The following is a 21,001-nucleotide window of genomic DNA, read 5'->3' on the forward strand; positions in this document are numbered from 1 at the left end:
GACCGCTCAGTCTCTGATTGCTCATCAACAAGACAAAGGAGCACATTAAACAAATATTCTCAAGAACAATCACAAAAGACAGAAACCAACCAAGCAGGCTTCATTTTCTCCACCCACCATAGTTCAAGACTGACAGCAAAACTGAAGAGTGATGGGAGCTGTGTATTATGAACACTGATTGTGCAAATAATATATTACAGAATTACAAATATAAAACTATGTTATTACATTTGAGTCATTTTACATGACACGTTTTAACGTTGCACATTCAGCTTTCTGTATTTATGACTGATCTATAAAAAAACTTCACAGGTCAAAGAAACATAATAAATAACTCAGAAGACGTTACTTTTATCATATCAGCTTTCTCATAAGATTTATCACAGGACACTTAAATCTGTGTCTAACAAATAGTCTCTGCATCAGTGCTACTGGTGACTCTCCAGTAAGCTGTCTGTCCACAGCGGAATGCCCCCCGACCTGGCGCAGTCACCGCTGGCGAGACCTTCAGCAGGGAGGAGAAGTCGAGGGGCTCCCAGAGTGAAGTGCTTTGGCCTCTTGCCGCTCGGATGGATGTGTGGGAACCTGGGAGAGACGGTCATTAGTGCAAACAGTAATGTCTCTTGCAAAAAGTTGGACAGAGGAAATGAGCAACTTAGCTGAGGCTACTTGTGTAAACTGAGAAAAGTAATGTGGTGAATTTACTTGATTCAAATATGTGCATCATTTCCACATTAATAACATATATTACATCAAAACAGTCTAAAGTAAGTCAAAGTCAAGTAAATTCAATGCACTACTTTTTCAGGTGAAAGCTCTCATTTAAACCATTTAAAAGTTGTAACTCACCCTCTGTTCCAACTTGATTGCTGGACACAGTGGATTTTGGTGCAGGAAAATGGACAGAGTGGCTGTTTGGCAAACCTGAAGATCTGTGCATAAACATCTATTAGCTATAACAGGACGGGTCTTCGTTAAAGGGGAATTCTACTGATTTTTCAAAAGTTTTCAAAATGTGAAGATGTAAACAAAGTCATTCATAGTGGTTAAATGATTTGCAATAGTTTTGAGATAAGATTTTTGCTTAAACGTTTAAAAATATTTATGTATTAAAGGTTTATGTGGCAGAGAGGTACATGAAGGCTGTTGTAAGGCAAAACACTCAAAGAAAGTTTATTTTTTTGTACTTTAACACTATTTTGCCATCATCAACATTACAAATAAAACTCAAAAGACATATGTATGTTCACTGGTCATGTTGCTTAGTAAATAAAATGGCTATATTTCTGTTGTACACATTGTGACCCCTGGTTCCTATCACCACCACTGTAAAAAAGAAAAATTATAAATTAAAAAGGAATTTTGCAGAAATTTCCCCTCTGATGCCTACAAGGTGGCTCAGACAAAATATCAATCCAGGTCACACATTTAAGTCAACCAGTGGTGAACTGTGACTATTAGAGCCAGATCCCGAGTTCGGGCCATAAATGTCAACACTCGGTCAAAAAACACCTCTATGATAATGCTAATTTCTGCTAGCATCTCTACGGGATTCTAATAAATATGTCAGCGCTAAGCTAACTGAGACTGGCATGAACTTTTGCCTCCATTCCAGATCAGTCACGGACATCTGAATTTCTGTTCAGCTCCTGAAGTCCTAACCTATAGGAGAGCTCAGTTGGCTGTATCGACTTAGATACCACAAAGAAAATAAATCCTGAAACCATTTGTTTCTAACTAAAACTTAACAATGAAATTAATACAGTACTTGCAGAGTTTAAATACAACAAGCATGATGACTGCAATAAGGGGGGCTTCCTACAACTGCCCATATGGGTCACACAACCACAGCATCTCTTTTACAGAATGTGTTATGCTTTCCACACATACCTGCTGCCCAGGCCACTGGTGTCCTTCAGTGAGCCAGTTGTTATTTGAAATGGATGAGTAAGAGCAGGTAAGCTGTGCTGATGACTGAAGACGGGCATCCTCTAGAGAGGTGATGTATAATTATGCATTAATTGTCTGGTTATCACACTTTCATTAAGTCATAATACTTTTAAATGCATTCATTTGTATAAAAATAGAAGGCTAATAATGCTTATATTATGTGGAGTTATGACCTGAATTCACTAGAAACTGACTCCATAGCCTTTAATAAAACAGCTAAAATACTTTAGCTGCTTTTGGGAATTGTAGTGGCAGCCTTGGACTTATTATTTCAGCACAATTAAGAAGGAGACGTATGTATGTAGTACCTTGGTGAATAGCTCACAGGGCAGGTATTTGGCTGGGCTATCACCTCCGTCCATCTCAGTGGGGTTTTGTGTTGGGTTGTTGGCCATTAGCAGGGCGGTGCGGTCAGTGTTAGACTCAGAGGCTTTGTACATAAGCACCACACGAGTGTGAATTTTCTGCCACCGTGACTTGTGCTGAAGCTCCAGCCGTTTTGCACGCTCCATGTGATCAGCAAACGTCTTGAAGACAAAAAAAAAATGAAGACAATGAACTCAGGAAAAGTCTAACCTTTACAAGAGATGAATGCATGAACCATGCAATATCCACAATAATCTCTGACCACTCTATTGCCTTGTTATTCATTGTTCATTGGATCAAAATGTCACCCTGACATTTCTGATGCAATTCTGCCCCCTTCAGCATGTATTTTTATACCCCAAATGCATATCGTTGCTGTCATAACAAAACTTTGTATCTCCAAAGTGGTAATTTTACAGAAGAAAAAAAAGATTCTTAACTTGAGTGCATGTTAAAGTCAACCTAATATCAACACTGACCTTTTTTACTTTGTTAGTTCATGTGCTGCATCATATTAGGCATGATTCATCATATCTTTTAAAAGACTCTTATTTTCTTGCAATCTTCCATTAAAAATATAGTGACTTTTGCCCACCTTGAAAATGAGTCACTGTGCAGCAGCAGGCAAGGAAAATTAATATTGACCAATTATACAGTGGTAAGAAAAAGTTTGGGCAGTTCAGGCCAAAGTACATATTTTGTGAAAAGAAGTAAACACAACTTCTGCAGCAAACTGTTCAAAACATTTTTCAAACACTTTGCAAATGGTAATGCACAGTTACTTTATATTTACTTTCAAGAACCTTTATTTAACGTGAGATGTAATCTCTGAACATTCCTATAAAACAAACTACTCACAAAGCACAAAATCTCTGAAAGTATGAAAACCCTTAACACATGGCAATACTTTAACACAGGTATGTCAAACTGGGAACTTCTGGGCTCAATGGCTGCGGAGATTAATGTTTACCCTCATCTATCACTCTGAATTCAGTTCATGAAGGCCTTGCTAATTAGCTGATGAGCTGAATCAGCTGTGTTTAATGAGGCCATGTGCTGAAGTCTGCATTGTTGTGGCCCGCGAGGAATGGAACCTGGTTTAAAACATTGTGCTGACACATTGTGGCCTACACTAGGACACAAAACAACATAACAGCACAAACAATGACTAGTAATTGATATAAAATGTAAATAAACCATAATTTTCAAAAAAGGAGAAAAGTCATTATCCTTATCGAAGTCTGAATGTTTTGTTGCTTTAAATGTACACTTTTATAAAAGGTGGCTCTTCAAGGGTTGTTTAGTAAAGAAAATGGTTCTATATAGAACCATGAACAGTTAAAAAACCCTTTGCATGATTAATGGGTTCTTTGCATCATGAAAGGGTTCTTCAGATTGACGGAGAATGTGTTGTATGTGGTTCTATATAGAACCTTCTTGAATCTTAAGAGGTAGACATTCAAAACATTTCCTCTACGAAGTATCTGCTTTAACCTATTGCCTTGTCTGATGGTTTTAGAGATATCTCCAATGGCTCTAGCTCATAAATAGCTGGGATTAGGATGTTTTATGCCATGGCCATTATAAAACCTCCTTTATAAAGTGGATAATCCAGTCCTAAAATCTGATTGTTGTAAAATACTCAAAATACACACACCTATGACCACCTCACAACAATCAAATTCTGTATTACTGTGCCCAGTCACTATAAAACATCATGCTGTTAATGGAATAATTAACAGCATGATGTTTTTTAATTAATTAATTCTGCTCACATGGACCACCCCGTGTAATTAATGATAAAGAAGGAACCTGGTTTTGTTTTCCTATATGTAAGTTATGAAATTCTGGCATCTATACCCAAACAGTGCATTATTTGTCCAGTGTGAAACTGTGCAGACGTGGCTGAATTAAAAATGACTATTTGTTAGACACATTATGCACTTTCTGGGTCTGGGAGGCAGTATTTTCATTCCTACATAGTGCACTGCATAGTGAGTAGGAGCTACTTGAGATCAGCCTCCAATGTGGGAATTAGGCAATCAGGGATTTAGGGTGTTATTAGGCATGTCATACCTAATAACACCCTTGCCTGTGATAAAATCAGTGTAATACACGCTCTCTCATGGCTAATTGCTTTAATTTGTAGCAATGTAGAATCAAATTTAAATCTGATTAAAAACAATGGTGCTATAATTCACAAACGTATTCCATTAAAAAGACCTAAAATATCTTATAACTAATAACCTATAACTTCAATTATCACATTCACCATGAAATGTATGTAAAGGACAGCTGGCATTTACAAAAGACTAAAAAAAGTAAAAGCAGTAAAAATGTAGTGGTAAAAAAGTAACTTAAAGACAACATGAATGGGGTGGGCTGGCAGTATTAACTTCTGTGTCTGTAGGGGGAACTCAAAATATACATAAACAAAATATAACATAAAATATAACAAAATACAACATAAAACAATTACCCTTTTGACCAACACCTATTTATTTTATCAAAAGCTCTTGAGGCGGGGATAGCTTAGGTTTTTCTGTGTTAAAAGAAAAAAAAAATCCCTGAATACATTTATTATAGAATCATTTTAAAGAGAGATATTGAATAATATATTCATTTTAGTAAGTAGAAATGGCTATAATACTAATTTCAATTATATCTTACATGTGATTTGAAAGCCTTTGAGAAGTAATGCTAACAAGCTAACATAAAAATAAACACAGTGGTGTGTCAGGATGTGGGTAGGGTTGGTTGACACATTGATTTTGGGGTTGGTTGGCACATGTGCCAGCCTACCCAAGTGTAGGGCTGTTGTCACACATATAGCACACTAAATGACACTAACTACACTGCAGTGGTGCTACTACATCACTTTTGATTGTGATTTAAAACGTTATTTGGTTGACACTGAATGTTTCTATTTGTGGTTTGGTTGAAATTAAAAGCTATTTGATGTTTAAACCTTTGAAGCTATAGCTAAGATGTTTCTCTGCCTGGGACATACAGCAGAGAGTGACCATTGTGCCAACTAGCCCACTCTCCCCTACTTTCCTTCTGAACTGTGAAACACTTGGAGGGTCTCTGAGCTCACTGAGGGTTTTCTTTCATGATAAGTGGTGCTGTAAGGGGAGGGAACCTATTATTACTGGTAAATATTATTTTAAAAGTTGCAACTTTGATTTTATTGACCTTCAAAAAAGTTAACAAAAAAGTTAACTTATGTTTTTAACCCCTTAATTGGCCAGGGCCTGCTGGCAGTCCGAAAGTTTTATCACATACTTCTATGACCTAAGAACAGCTCAGCCGGTTTGCACTGAAGCCCCTGTAGTTACTGAATAATAAGACTTAGTATATAATAAGCCTGGGATTTTAAGGGTTTAAATTGATAAATACATTTGGTCATTTCTCAACTCCGACCTCACAGTCTAACTGCTTTTCAACAGCACATCTGCGTCCACTTCTGAACTAATTACCAGAACATGGCCAGTGACTCAGATATACAGCACAGTGGGTGCAGCAGAGAGCACAGAGACACTGGAGGCCTTTGTAAACACAGTGAAGAACATCAGACTTAGGGGAAAAAAGTATTATAAGGTGAGTGTTTCATAATGTCACAGTCCCACAGATGGGCTTTTGAATAGAGCTTTTTGGACAATAACAAGAACAAAACAACACAAAAAAACAAATCAGCCTGTTTTTTTATGCCAAACAAACCTTAAGTCGTGACGGCCCTTGCAACGTCTCTAACAGGGCCAGCTTCAGCTGTGATTTCTCTCTCAGAATCTTCCACACCTCCTCAGAAATGGACACTGTCAGAAGATGACATTTTTCAGTGTGTTCACCAGGCACATAATAACACACACTCTTAAAAATATGGCTTTTCAAGGGTTCTTTAGTAAAGAAAATGGTTCTATATAGAACCATGAACACTCAAAGAACCCTTTGTATGATTAAAGGGTTCTTTGTATCATGAAAGAGCTCTTAAGAATGTGCTGTAGATGGTTCTATATAGAACCTTTTTGAAAAGGGTTCTATATAGCACCAAAAAGAGTTCTTCTATTGTTATGTCATCAAGCTTGTAACAGTGGAAGAACCCCTTTGGGTACTATATAGACCATTTTCTTTACTAATAATAACCCTTGAAGAACCATCTTTTTTAAGTGTGTATGTTTTTTAATATTTCAATTTTAGTCATATATCAGGGATGATGCACATTTATCAGCTCCAAGTTTAAGGCCAATGTTAGCCAACTGGCTCATTTTCAGCTGTAGTCCCTGAGGCCTGACGTTATAAGCCAGACACAATTCAAATAAAAGATAATGCATATACTGAGAAGCTGACATTATAACAAGCATTAAGCATAACAAAGACAAAACAGAGGCAGAAAACAGCAACTGTCAAAAACATGTGTATTTACATTACTTAATAATCTGATAACAGCTGAGAATCAGATTTTGTCCGATCAACGCGTTTACATGCACTTGAGTAATCAGACAATGGGGAAACAACGGGTCTACATGAGTCAGGCAGTAATCAGATTTCTGCTTTGCAACCAGCCAATAAACTCACAGAAGAAGACGTGATGTAAACATAATGTAAAACTCAAACATCATACTGTGGCTTTTTTTAAAACTACTCTACCTGAAAACATGAACATACATCATCTAAAATATAAAGAATATTTGAATCTTTCATTTCGTCAAACATGTAGTTGGTTTCAGCGTTGCTCCAAAAGTGTTTTGCTGCCATCGTGCAGTAACACTGCTTGCTTATTTCCGGTACTGCGGTCTGTTTCGCTCATGCGCAGACTGAGAAATCCAAAAGAAATCAGAGTAAGAGTTTACACGCACTGAGAAATCTGACTATTGAGCTAAAATCCAGCTCTCTTTATCTGATTCCTTAACCGGATTTCTAGACCTTACTCCAATCTAAGAAATCAGAGTTTGCTGTTTACATGACCATTTGAATAACCGGATAACTGCTGAAATCTGATTATGATTGGATTATTGAGTGCACGTAAATGCACTGACTGTCAAAAACGATTGTAAATCCCACTGACCACAAAGCAACACTAAACCCAGGGTGCTACTGTGAGCTTCATGAGATGCTTGTAACCCACCTTTGGCTGTCTTGTAAATTTCCCTTGCGAGTGGAGGCATCAACTCTTCTTCCAAAGGGCAGAGGAGAGGCTCTGCCATCTTAGGCCTGTTTCTTAACATGCTGTAGAGAGTGCTCAAGATCACCAAAGTTGATCAGTTACTTAAAGTTACTGTTACTAACTAGATATACAATCCAATGCACTCAAAATATATAATGGAAGCAACAAAACCACAGATAAGTTAGTAAGAATTTGTGCTGGCTAAGCTTTGGTTTCACAGATATTAAGGACAGTTGGTGAACAAAGTGAGGTCCAACATTATGCAACACCCCATTATATTCACTGAGGCTGTGAAACAGTACTTACTTTTAACTACAGTGTTTACACATAGTTCTCTTCTGTACTGGGTTTTTCTTTTCACGCTTTCCAAAAAGTCAGTGCAAGCTGCCATTAAGTTTTCATGGCAGTGGGTTTATTGATGGTTCTGAGCATTGTATTGATTGATTCATCCATTTATTAATTTATTGCCACACAACATGTAGGTAGGTGGCAACTGTATTCAACTCTGTTGTAGCAAGAACTACACATAAACATACAATACATAAACAGCAAACAATAGACAATACATCATTTGTTCTATGGGACTCATGGAAAATTGTCTTATCTGGGTTGGAAATCTTACAGAATGACTATGATATTCAATACTCAGAAGAGTTTAGTAACCTTATCGCAGAGGTAAAAAAGCTGTTCTTCAAACAGGCTGTCTTAGTTTTTAAACATCTATAGTGCCTCTCAGAAGGAAGTGCTCTGAAAAGATGTACACTGGATGAGAGGAATCTTAAATTTTTCTCTTTGCTCACTTAAGAGTGCCCTGTATATAAACATAGTCAACTGAAAGCGATGTTGAAATCATTTTTCTTTACCAATAATATCCTGCAATTTATTATGAGTTTGAATATCTATATTTCCATACCAAACTGTAATAGATGACATAAGAACACTCACAATAACGGATGAATACAATTTAACCGATAGATCTTCTTACTCTTTATTTTTTAATTGTCTCAGAAACCGCTGTTGAGATTTTTTGAAGATATGATCAACATTGATGCTCCACTTCAAGGAATCGCTAATGTGAGTAATGTACATCTTGATTGTGTTAAAACCTGCACTGGAGTTTTTACAGTCTGTTTTTTTCCTGTAATAACAATGATCTTCACTGTTTTTGATGTATAAAGCTGGAGGGCATTGCTGGTACACCAGGCTGCTGATCGATTCACCTCCTGCCGATAACTAGGCTCATTGCTATCTGTAATAAGGTCTATTATTGTGGTAATGTCTGCATATTTCACATTTTTAACAGATTTATGGTGAGACACCAGATGATTAGTGTAGAGAGAAAAAACAATTCATATTAAAGAGATATAAGCATGTTGTTCTTCGCTAGTCACTACTTAAGAATCTGTGCCACAACCAAATTTAGCAAAAGGAAAGTTTGAAACTAAGTACCCTGCTAGAAAAACAGGCATAGACCATATGTTGAGTTGTGAATGCTAGTTAATCAGCATGGCCATGATGGGCGACCAGCTAAACCAGAACCAGACCAGCATAAAACAGCTCAGACATGGAAGTCATGTTGGTATGTGCTGTGTTTTTGTTTTATTTTTTTCTTCTTCATCCAGGCCTTGCTGACATAAACAGCACGTCTGGCTTGCAGCTCTAGTGCTGGTCTGGTGCTGGTTTAGCTGGTCACCCTGCATGGTTGCATCCAAAACATGTTATTCTCGGAACATGTTGCAGGCATCCACCTAGCCATTAAGTTGTCCAGAAAGCTGTAGTTTCTCCCGAACAAAAATCTTAAAGCTCTGATAAATTTGTGTAACCCTTCCTCCGACACAGTCTGTTGAGTTTTAAAACACGTTTCAACATTAAAAAACTATGGAGCCCTGCTGGTGACACCCGATATAGATAACAATAATGTGTGGCCACACCATATTAACATGTGGAAGCGAGATCCTAATGCATGCTCAAGACTTAGCATAGTGTGGGAACGAAATAATTAAGTTGTGGCCATGACTTAGTAAGGCGCGGGAACAAAATCATGCCTTATAAAGCTGTGCTCAAAGCTTAATTATCTATTGGCCATGCCTTACCTAACTCATGCCCAAGCATTAGTATCTCGCTCCCATGCCTTACTAAGTCATGGCCATGACTTAATTATCTCATTCTCAAGTCTAAGTTGGGGCCACATATTATTGTTATTTATACAGGATGTCACCAGCAGGTGACTATGGGCCTCATTCACCCGTATCTTCCCAAGTGTTACCTTTAATTTGTTCTTAAGAAAGGTTCTAGGAAAAAGTCTACGTCAGATTCATGACATGTTCTTTAACCTCAAAACTATTCGAACCTCTGCGCTCTTGAGCGTGTTTAGATTCTGTTCCTACCTAAGAACAAATCCCAAATATGAAAACTGCGTAAGTGGGTTTTAAGAACCAACTTAGTCTTAAGAATGTTTGGTGAATGAGGCCCAATGGCTTTAAGACAGATTTAGGCCCAATCCCATTTCACCCCTCGCCCCTACCACTTAGCCCTTAGCCCTCTGTTTTGCGCGTTCACATCTAGGGGTAGGGTGTCCCGATTTTTGTTGAGATAGAGGGGTAGGGCGAAGTGTTAGGGCCACATGGCCCTCCAAACGGAGGTTTTTCCGAGGGCGACCCAAGAAACCCATAAATGTGAGTATTTTCTCCGTTAAAAATTACGATAACCATTGAATTATCTTAGTTTAATGTCATTTCAATGTATTATGGTCGTTTTCTTCATGACAAGCATAAAATCGCTTATAGTATGCTAACGTCTCGGTAGCTAGCTAGCTAACTTTCCCGTTCTACCTTAAATAGTCCACCAGTATCAACGCCTGAAGCGTCAGAATGTACCTGCTGCATCATTTAAGGTGGAACGGGAAAAAACAACAATAAGCTGGTGAATAGCTGATTTCAGCTTCGTATCACCAAAGAATTAGCGGTGGGTGATGATAAATAACTGTCTTATCCCCCTCTTTTAAAACATATGATGCCCTAAATGTAACTAAAGCCCAGCAGTGAGGAGCTGAACTTTACCCTTCTCTGCTGTCACTGAAGACGGGCCGGGTCGCCTACAGAGCAGCGCTACTAGCTGTTCACGAAGCGAACGTTTTGTTTTGCTTTATTTGAGGTTTGTCCCATTTCATAGGGCAAGATTTCAACCACTACCCCTTGTAACTAAGTTCCAAGGGGTTAGGGTGACACTCGAAAACAAGGGGTAGGTGTAAAAAGAAGAAATGGGATTGGGCCATAGTGGCCTCCTCTTCTACACTGGATACCTTTTTCATGCTGCCGTCGTTTCTCCGTGCTAGCACATTTATCTGAACAGGTAATTGTTGTGTTAAGGGGACATACGCAGTTAGCGGTTACTAGTTGAGACGTTACTTAAGGATTTGTGGTGCAATTCAATTTAGTAAAATGACCATTTAATGTGAATTAAGCACGTAATAAAAATTCTAAGCACAAACGTGAGTAAAAACTTACACAAAACCGGTGCAGCCCAGGACTCTGTGCTGGATCAAGAGAACACCCAGTCAGTCAGATTGGGAATGTTGTGGATTAATCTCTCATGTCGTCACAATAAATATATTCTGCCGTTTATGACGTCAAAAGTCCATCAGATAGAATCTTAAATCAGTATTCGTAAACACAATAATGCACATACTTGCATCACAATCCGAATAAAAAGACTTAATTTTCCGGTCCACCTTAAAACGTCGCTCTGGCGATATTTCGCCGCTAGAGGGCGATATTTAACCGATTCGTTAAATCGAGCCATATGCAGCAATGAGAAATAGAGTTGGGCATTTTTGCTGGAGAGCTGCGTTCGGACGCCCAGATCATCTGCTGACCTCACACTAAATTATGAGTATACATTTAGTGGACCATTAAAAGCATGAATTATAAGGAAGAAGAACCTTTGCTGATCCTCACCCAATGCACATGGAATAGGACAACACTGGAAATTGAACTCTAGCTAGATGTTTTTTTGTATAAGTAGAGCTGGATTACAATACTGGAGTAGAACATAAATTACAGAGGCACGTTTATACTGTGACCTTCTAAATATCACCCATCAGCCTTCATGCACAACCAAATTGTGATTGTACATTGTAAATGTGTCCTGAAACTCTAGATACAAATTATTACTATATTATGTTCTTGAAGTGTACAGTGGCATTTAAATACTGTGACCCACTGAATATCACTCATCAGCCTTAATGCACAAAGGCTGCTCCATTTAGTTGACTAGTATTACCTTTGAGCTGAACTCTACATCAGCAGTCCGTTGAATCTGACATTGATTTATAAAAACAGATCTAACAGACTATCAAAGCATGGATTATAAAAAAATAATGCAGTAACATTTTTTTATTCTGACCCTCTGGACTTGGAAGAGAAGTTTGAGTGAGAAGTAACTCTCCTTTCTGCTTATTTTCTGAAATGCTTTACACCACACAGCTGCTTTGCTGGCCTTGGAGCCAAGCCTTGCACTTTTAGAAGATCAGAGATTCTCCCACAAGTAAAGCTTTACTGCAACATATACACTGTTTGACTATTTCTCTTGCTTGTAGAATGCAAGATGGAGCTTTCAGTAAAGCATATTTGTTATGCTTGGATTTTTGTATCTACGTATTTTAGCTTACAATTGTGATATATTCTTTCTAACTAAGAAAAACAGTGCACATATAAAAAAGTCAGCAGAGGGCAGCATAGCTTTAATATTTCATATGGTTTACAGTCACATGGAGAACATACACTGTGGGAAGAGTTTAATAGCTTTTTTTCCCAAAATATCAAGCTTTTTAGCCTATTTGTTTCAAGCAGGCACAGTTTACAGTGTGAGATGAGGCCCATAGAACAAATACTCTAGATCAGGGCTGACCAAATTGCAGCTCATGGGCTAAAGTTGGCCTGTGAAAATGTTTCATTTGGCCCCACCCTCTCACCCAAAAAGAGAACAGACATTTTTTATACAATATATCAATATAACCTACGTTTTCTGTGTTTTGTACTATTTGAGTAACAAGATATAGCGTAACATTAATTTTTAACATCAAATCAAAGCCTTACTAACCTTTATTTCTATACTATTTTGTCTTCTTGGCCCCCTGTCCACCACAAATACTACAGACAAAAGGTTTTCAGGGAAGCAGTCTCCGCTCCAGCTCACTAATAATCTAGTCATCATGCCCTTCATGAGTTTGATTAGGTGTGATAGGGCAAGGAACAGTTGACACCGTGCAGGGCAGTGGGTCTCAAGGACTGGAGCAGAAAAGCCCTGCTCTAGATCAGTGGCTCCTAACACTACTCCTGGAGATGTATTTAACCTGTGGAGTTTAGTTCCAACCCTAATCTTACACACCTGATCAAAGAGGTCAGAAACATGTGAACATTACAAGGAAGTGTGTTAAATTAGAAATAAAACGTTGTAAGACGGATGTTCAGGATCAAAGTTGGGATCAAAACCAATTTAGTTTGTATTGAACTTCATAGTATAGTGATAGAAGCACCCAGATAGAGAGGAAAGATCAATGGGACAAGTCAGTGGTAAAATACAGTCAAACAGGTTAGGAGTTCATGCAGGGCAGCCAGGGGGCTGCAATAATTACAACTGATGGCAGAAGTTCAAGAGAGATGTGAGAGTAGACTCCTGTGTAAAGTCTCTGGAACATCCGAGTGTGGCTTAAATGGATTAATTCTCTCATATATAAGACACCAAATCTGGATGAAAAGATATTTTATTCACACATAACTCCGGCATGGGTGGAAGGTTTGAGCAAGTCTAAACATGACTGAGCCAGGATGTGTAGATCAGATTAACCAGTTCACAAGAAAAGGGCAGCGCCGGTTCATTGAATTCAGTGGGAGAGTGAAGAATTGATCCCCAGTCATTATAACCGATTTCAAATGGTGCTAGAAGACAGGACTGACTCTAAGCACCAGAGGAAATCAGTCATCCTTTGGTGGGGAGGGAGTGCTGGCGAGAGAGGCTGGGTGAGAGAGAGAGCAAGTGATAGAGTGCTCTCCTGACTCATCCACACAGCAAGGTTCAGGAGGAAACACGGATTTGGTCATCAGCCACACAAAAGACAACATTATTGACATCATGTTTGCATTAGTTCTTAATCTAATCACTTTGATGACTTAGGTAGATGTTTTTAGGTATACCTCACTGTGTTAAAGGAGAATTCCAAAAATGTTGCATAATTTAACCATTGAGATATAAACCTCATTGAGTGTTTTAATGTGAAGTGGTTCATTATAGAGAAACTTACTGATTTCTTTCCAGTGGTGGTGATAGGAACCAGGAACACAAATATAATCATTTTATTTAATATCCAAAACAACCACTGAGTTTATATATGTAACGTTGATAATGGTAAAATAGTGGTAAACCTAGAACAAGAAGTTTTGTTTGGGGACTATTTTGCCATACAACACCCTGCATGTACCTCTCCACCATAAATGGATTTTGAAAAATAGATTTAAAACCAAAATCTTAGAGCAAAACTCATCATAAAACAATGTCTCGGGCATCAGGCAGCATTTACATGATCATTTTGTGTAACAGCTTTCTGTGAGGGAGTTTTAGAGGCATTAAATGCTTCAGAAGTCTGGTTCCTATCACCACCACTGTGACTCAATATGTTTTTCTAGAACAGTGCATTTCATGTCACACCACTGTGAATGACTTTGTTTACATCTTTACCCTTTGCAGAAAATGTGAATAATCAGTGGAATTTACCTTAAAAGTGTTCATGCTTTGCATATTGGGGACATTTCGTAAAGGAGGTTTTCTCACTTTGCCAGATGAAGTCAAGTTAACCAAAAGTCAAGGCTGCCCAATATGAGAAAAAGTAAGGGACATTGTTATTGGACAGTCCTTACTTTAAGCTTAAAGGGGAAATCCACTGATATTTTAAAAAAAAAAATGTCTAATGCTGTATCATTGAGTTACTGAGTGGTTTGATGTGAAATACTTCAATAGAACCTTATCAACCCAACAAGATATATATACCCCCCCAGCATGATGCTAAATGGTGGTTAGTGTTCTCCTCCAAGCACTTTCAGCTGTCCAATGATGTTGCATTAGTGACAGTTCAAAAAGATGCAGTGGGTGGCTTCACATGACTCAGTGGAAGCTTGCGCTGACCTTCGTCCTCCTGGCAGTGGTGGTACGGTGTGAGTGGGGGTTCCAAATTCGTGGGTGCAATCTGATATGACTAAATTGGAAAAAAAACTGTAAAAAGTCCCCAAAAACTATCATAAAATAACGTCTCAGACACCAGCACATTCATAACCATTTCATTTTACAGGTTAAAGAGAGGGAGACATCAAATTCTTCAGACGTCTGGTTCCCATCACCACCACTGCGGACAATTCTGACTCTGTAAGTTTCCCCACAATGCCACGTTTTTCACATCAAACCACTCTGAATGACCTTGTTTACATCTTCACTATTTATCTTTGCAGAGATTTAGAAAAAACAGTGAAATTTCACTTTAAGTTGTCCAAGTCTACTGAGAAGTCTAGCCGTGTAAAACGCCGCCCAGGTATTTGAATAGTAATGGACAAAGCCCAGTTTCCCCAAATGCACTGTGGTATTAAGATCATCTTAACTGGTAGAGACAATGTTCAATATGATGATCTACCATTTAAGAATCATCTTTGTGCTAAGACACTTTTGGGAAACTCAGCCAGGTTTGTTTAAAGTTTTACTCCACGTAGGCTAATCTGGAGTATCCAATCCACATTGTTCTTCCATACATTCTACCACAGAAGATCACCCAACTCCACAGCTGTACACTGGCCGTCATTCTTCTTCAGGAACACTGATTTCAAATGGTGCTAGACACTGGGTAGAACACATCTAAACCACCATATGAAACCAGCATCCGGGAGAAGTTTTTTTTTTTTCACTCATCTGATGGTATCGCCAGCCCCTCACACGGCCAGCCGGGCCGATGACAGACAACAGGAAAGGAGAAAGGTTGACATAGCAGGTGGCACACTGTAACAGGAAGTGGTTGTGTCTGTTAAAACAAATGTCACCGTCATGGTTGCCATGGCAGCGCACCTCTTGAGCACTGACGTCGACCAACCCTGGTTTCAGCTTTCGGCGTCGTGGCGGATCAGCTGAGGAGAATGTCACGATGACGGGGTGACTTTGTGTCTTTGTATTTGTGTAATAAGCTGCCTTGTTGCGCTGTTTATCAGCTTCTGAAAGGGCCACAAGAATCCCTGCATCAGTTACTGCCGTGGGAGGATGACGTCTGCACTTTCAGAGGGCGACTAACAGGAGTCGGAAAACATGAGTCACGGAGAGCTCTCTAAACAATATCATCATTTAAACAGGTCTGGACCTCGGTCAGTGAACCTGACTGACCCGTGATGTGGCATTCAGTGGGCTGATTTTAGAAAGATAAACTGGACATGCAGTGAAACCTTTACCTGTGGTACTTCTAGAGGAAACCAATCATGCTTGCTCTGTCCATGACTAAATCACTCTGTTAAATGGAATCATCCTTTGTAAATCCTGGGCCAAAGTCCAGGCCTAAATCTGTGCACAGAAAACTTTCCCTTCACTTTGGAGGATTATGATACAAATGCTGAAAAAGCTCTGATTAGATAGTAGAGTCTGCAAGTCACCGTGTACTAAACTTTGCAGGACGCATTCAGAAGGTACACAGGTGGTAAAGCATTAGCCAGTCAGTCAAAGCTGGTGACTAAAGTGGTGCTGATAGTTCAGGGAAAGTTTGATTTAGTTTTGCAGCAGAGCTATGGGGCTAATATAAATGAGTAACTTGTTAACCCCTTAAAATCACAGTCTTATTACATAATAAGGCTTATTATTCAGTAACTACAGGAACTTCAATGCAAACTGGGTGAGCTGTTCTTAGGTTATAGAAGTGTGTAATAAAACTGAGCCCGCCAGCGGCCCTGGCCACGTAAGGGCCCATATCGTGTAAAACCCCCAAAAAAAGTCCTTGTTTTTTTTTTATTAAAGAATTTGATGTAGTATGCAAACACTGTTTCAAGCAGGCCCAGTTTCAAAATGTACCATTCACTCCCCAGTCAGTATATTTCAATTATGCAAAAGACAGCTTCTTTTGAATTCAATGCTTTTGTGATGCCATCTGCCTAGTCAGCCTACAGCAGTTTAACCCCTCCCACTTATGTCAAAGTTATAAGCAGTATTTCAGCCTGGACTGCTTTCAGTATGAGGCAACAATACAGGGTCAGTCAGAACAGAGCTCATTTACAAACATCAGTCTTAAAGGCACAGCAACACAAATAGCCTAAGGGAAGACATGTAAACTGGCTGTTTTGGTACATAAAACCACACAAATGTCACAGGTAGACCTCAGAGGAAAAAAAGAAAAAATGTAGGACACTGGCCCTTTAAATATTCTCAAACAGACATACTTATCGTCATTGTCATGGTAACTTTACAGAAGAAAAAACTTTAGTAATACTGTAAGTAATACTGGACCATTTTGTTGGCAAATGATGCCAAAAAAACAACAAAATGACAAAAATGTACACAGCAAGTTTTTGCATGACAGCAACGTTGTGTGGTTTCTGACACTGTACGACAAAGGTATCAATAAAAGTACAGACAAAATCCCCACTTTAAGATGCCACTGCTGTTTTGCTATATGACATACTTTCGTCCACTTTTACTTTACCCAGTGCTGACAATTTGGCTGTGCATGCTGAACGTGAAGAAATCCAACCAAATTAGCAACGCAACATCTGCTGCGACTTCAAGAATGAGTTCAGAAGCATGACGCACGACTTTAACACTCATCAGCACATTAGCAGAGGCAGGCTGTCTCACGCTGCCGCCATCTTACCCTTCTCTACTGCAAGTGTTGCTTTGTCCCATTGCTAAAACTGTTCTGAACGTAGAGTTCACCTTCAGATGTGATTATTACCCACCTGATCGTCCATCTGGGGCACCATGACAGGATCTCGCATCAGCCATGCTTTAAGCGCTAACAGAGGGCCAAGGCTGAGGGAATGAGAACTAGACCAGCTCTTATATAAGCAGAGTCGTGACTTCTACACAGACTGACAGGTAACTGTCATCTGCTAACTCCCTGGGGCGGAATGGCTTTGCCGAATTTGACATAGATGGCAGCAACTGTGATAAAAATATCAATTTGTGGGTCACGTGTAAGAGCAGGTTAAAATCCCCTGAGGCTTGCAGCAACAGACATAGACACAGGGAGATAGCAGAGTGGTTAGTAGCTAAAAGCTAGTAGTTAAGAGGCTGGATTAAACCGCAGACAACTGCATGTGATATTGGACGACACTGAATGTGGTCTTACCAGCTCCTACAGGAAAACTGGGCAGCAGCAACGTCTGCAGTTCTGTGAGAAAACAGAAGAGGGCAGTGTTTCAGTTTTAAACCTCATGATATAATCACAGCAATGACAGACACCAGCAGTCAACAAGCTACAACAGAGCAGAGCAGTGCTGTGAATACACTTCCAGTGTATGTGTGAGAAAGGCCCACCATAGAGACGCTGTTCCATCCAACCAGTCAATCCACTTCCCGCTCCATTCTCTCCCAGGAAGTGACATGCAGAGACACACACAAACACTGATGAATGGCTGCTCGTGGATCACTAGCACCGATGACATCACCCTCTTTCTTGACGCCTCCTGTTCGGCCTTGTTTTCTGGCGAGAGTGACGAGAGCTGGCGTTTATGTAACCTCTCTCTCCCCACTCGCTCACTTGCTCACCCTCCTTCTCTCCTGGTGTTTTTTGCGCCTAGTCACAGCCTTCCAGGCTCCCAACTGGGACGGGTAAACACTTTCCATTTTCACTCTCTCTGAGTGACTGCTGGGCGGATTTGTGGCCTCTGGAAGGCACGGCACTGCCTGGGGTGGCGTGTTCCCCTCTGCTGGGCCTGCACTATTCACGCATATACACTGAGGATGGCACTCTCAAACTATGCCCTATTCACTATATAGCAGGGCCGCTCCCTCTAAGACGATGAGTCAACTAATGTTCGATTGGGTTCTTGGTTGACTCACAGTATTATTCCACTGGGCAGTACGGTACAGCAGTGTATGGTTACAAATCTGAACAAAGAACTATCTGCACACTGGTCAAGTACCTGTGTCCTCCTCCCATTAGAGATGCACCGATACCACTTTTTCCCTTTCGATACCAATACTGATACGTGATCCTTTAGTATCAGCCGATACCAAGCACAGATCCCGATACTAACTCACATATAAGTCCTGATATTTATACAATTACATTTTGGTAAAATCTATGTTCTGCGTCAAATATAACACACTCAGCTTGGCTAGGTGGCCTTTACTTGCTGGACTATATTTATAAGATGCTTGAGAAAACTTATTTTTGTTTATTTACTGTATATGTTTAGTATTTACTCTTATATAATTAGTCATAACAAAACAACTTCAGCAAGTGTAAAATATCTTTAATGAGCAAAACAGCTAAAAACAGAACTGAACAGTGTACAGATAAACTTGTGGTGTTTGAACATCAGCACACAGCAGCTTCTCTGGCTACAAGACGGAGCTGAATGTTCTTTCGCATCCAAACTTCTCAATTCATTGGTCTCATACATGCGTCTTGTTCACTCACGCTGCGTCAGTTCAGTAAATATCACCATTCACGCTGTCAGTATCAGCGACTTTCAGTGTTTTTTCTGGCTTGGTTGAGGCGATGGGCCGCGGGACCCCGCTGCTGAGTGATACAGCTGAGCGACGGACGCGCACCGCAGGCGTGGCTAGTGGATGCACAGGCTGGCTAGCGGGCTACTATGCTAAGGCTAAATTGAGGCTAAAGGCATACAGCAAAAAGCAATACAGCAAGAGTCCAGCGGTTCTTTCAATAAATGTGCTCTCTCAATAACTTTAACTCAGGCTGTAAGTGACCGTAAAGCAGCTTAGCTGCTCAGGTAAGCAGCTCTGTTAGCACGTTCTTAACACCTAAAACTGGCGTTATAGATTCTGCCAAGAGCATTTTAAATTGCTTTATGGCATCATTCACAGGTATCAGTATCTCCATAACTGATACCGATACTGCATTTAAATGCCAGTATTGGCACTGATACAGTATCGGTATAGGTGCAACACTACTTCCCATTGCATAACAGATCTGTGAAGGTAGGCAGAGTTATCTTTAGCTTGTCTTACCTTCACCTGCGTGTAAAGGTAAGTAGAGGCTTATGGTGCATTCGGACGGTCCTCATAAACTCATGAATTTCCAACAGCTGAGAAATTACGACTTGAACAGCTGATGTTGGAGATATGGGGTTTTGTCGTGACCATGACGACATATTGTTCATGTTACACATTTACATACATTTATGTGCGATTTGATGATGTGAGATGTTTCCGACTCTGAGCTGAAAGGACCTTCCATATGCACAAGTATAGTAAAGAGAGGGAAATGAGGGGTGTTCTGAAAGAAAAGAAGAGAGGCAAAGTCAGTATGGCGTACTGATGAAGGGAAGGAGAGATTATGTGAATGGTCCACGCAGGTAGTCCACACGTCAAGGACAAATAAGCAATTGAGGACGCATGAGAAGGGGGTAGAAGAAGGATGTGCCCGTCACTGAACAGGAAGCATTACGCACACATACACACACACATACACACACACACAAAAAGGCTGTTCTGCCTCAGAGACAATTACCCTCCCGTGTGTCGTACATGTGTGTGTGTGTGTGTGTCCACGTTTCAGAGAGGTATCGTACTGCCTTGAGCGAGAGTGAGTCATCAGGTTCTACTCTCTGGCTTAATAAAACACATTAGCACCACCTCTGTCTGACAGAACCCACACACACACACATCCTAACACTCAGCCACTTTATTATGACAAGTTCTGTTAGCCAGCCCTGCAGTGTTACAAAGGGGAAACAATCATCTGTCCCATTTCTGTCGCAACGTGCAGAGTCCTGACACGACATCCTGTATTTTTGCGCTGGAGACAGAGATATGTATAGATCTCTCCCTCTCGCACAAATATGATGATTCATGACTCATATCTCATGCTGAAAAGTGTTTTTTTTTATTATTAAAAGCATCAAATTAGCACTTAGATGATGGCGAGCTATCAAAGCGTGACACACAGCGGCACTGAATCTGTTGATCTTTCACACACACACACACACACACACACACACACACACAGGGCTGATGTCTGAGCTGTGTGTTATTCCTGTAAGTGCTCCTTAGGGGAGCAGTCATTAAACAGTGAGGTTCCAGTAAGGGCGGCAGTAGGGGATGACTACGGGTTCACAGTGCAGCTGAGGGATAAAACGGCTGCTTAATAAAGTCCAGGCCTCCTTAACCAGCCCTGTGAAATCAGATAACAATTTCTGTAAAGCCACATGGTGACGATGCCTGCTTTAACAAGGGCTACAATAAAATTTGGCTTAACCTGACACAGCACTAAGACGGTTACGCATCATCTGCACTGGTGCCAGGGCCTCATGCACACAC

At 40.0% G+C, this 21,001-nt stretch overlaps 1 protein-coding gene across 1 annotated transcript in view; it reads right to left on the reverse strand.

Moving 5' to 3' along the window:
• Window positions 1-252: 252 nt before the first annotated feature.
• LOC118803258 overlaps window positions 253-21,001 on the reverse strand; it is a 54,901-nt gene continuing 34,152 nt past the window's right edge. The window contains exons 3-9 of the mRNA XM_036563828.1: window positions 18,029-19,958; window positions 17,841-17,882; window positions 6,037-6,131; window positions 2,259-2,477; window positions 1,891-1,991; window positions 850-932; window positions 253-585 (exon numbers count right to left, since the gene is read on the reverse strand). Coding sequence (XP_036419721.1) covers window positions 404-585; window positions 850-932; window positions 1,891-1,991; window positions 2,259-2,477; window positions 6,037-6,131; window positions 17,841-17,882; window positions 18,029-18,047 — 741 coding nt within the window. The 5' untranslated portion in view covers window positions 18,048-19,958 and the 3' untranslated portion in view covers window positions 253-403. The remainder of the gene's footprint in view (window positions 586-849; window positions 933-1,890; window positions 1,992-2,258; window positions 2,478-6,036; window positions 6,132-17,840; window positions 17,883-18,028; window positions 19,959-21,001) is intronic.

Source organism: Colossoma macropomum, unplaced genomic scaffold, assembly GCF_904425465.1.
Source record: "Colossoma macropomum unplaced genomic scaffold, Colossoma_macropomum, whole genome shotgun sequence".
NCBI classification, from domain to species: domain Eukaryota; kingdom Metazoa; phylum Chordata; class Actinopteri; order Characiformes; family Serrasalmidae; genus Colossoma; species Colossoma macropomum.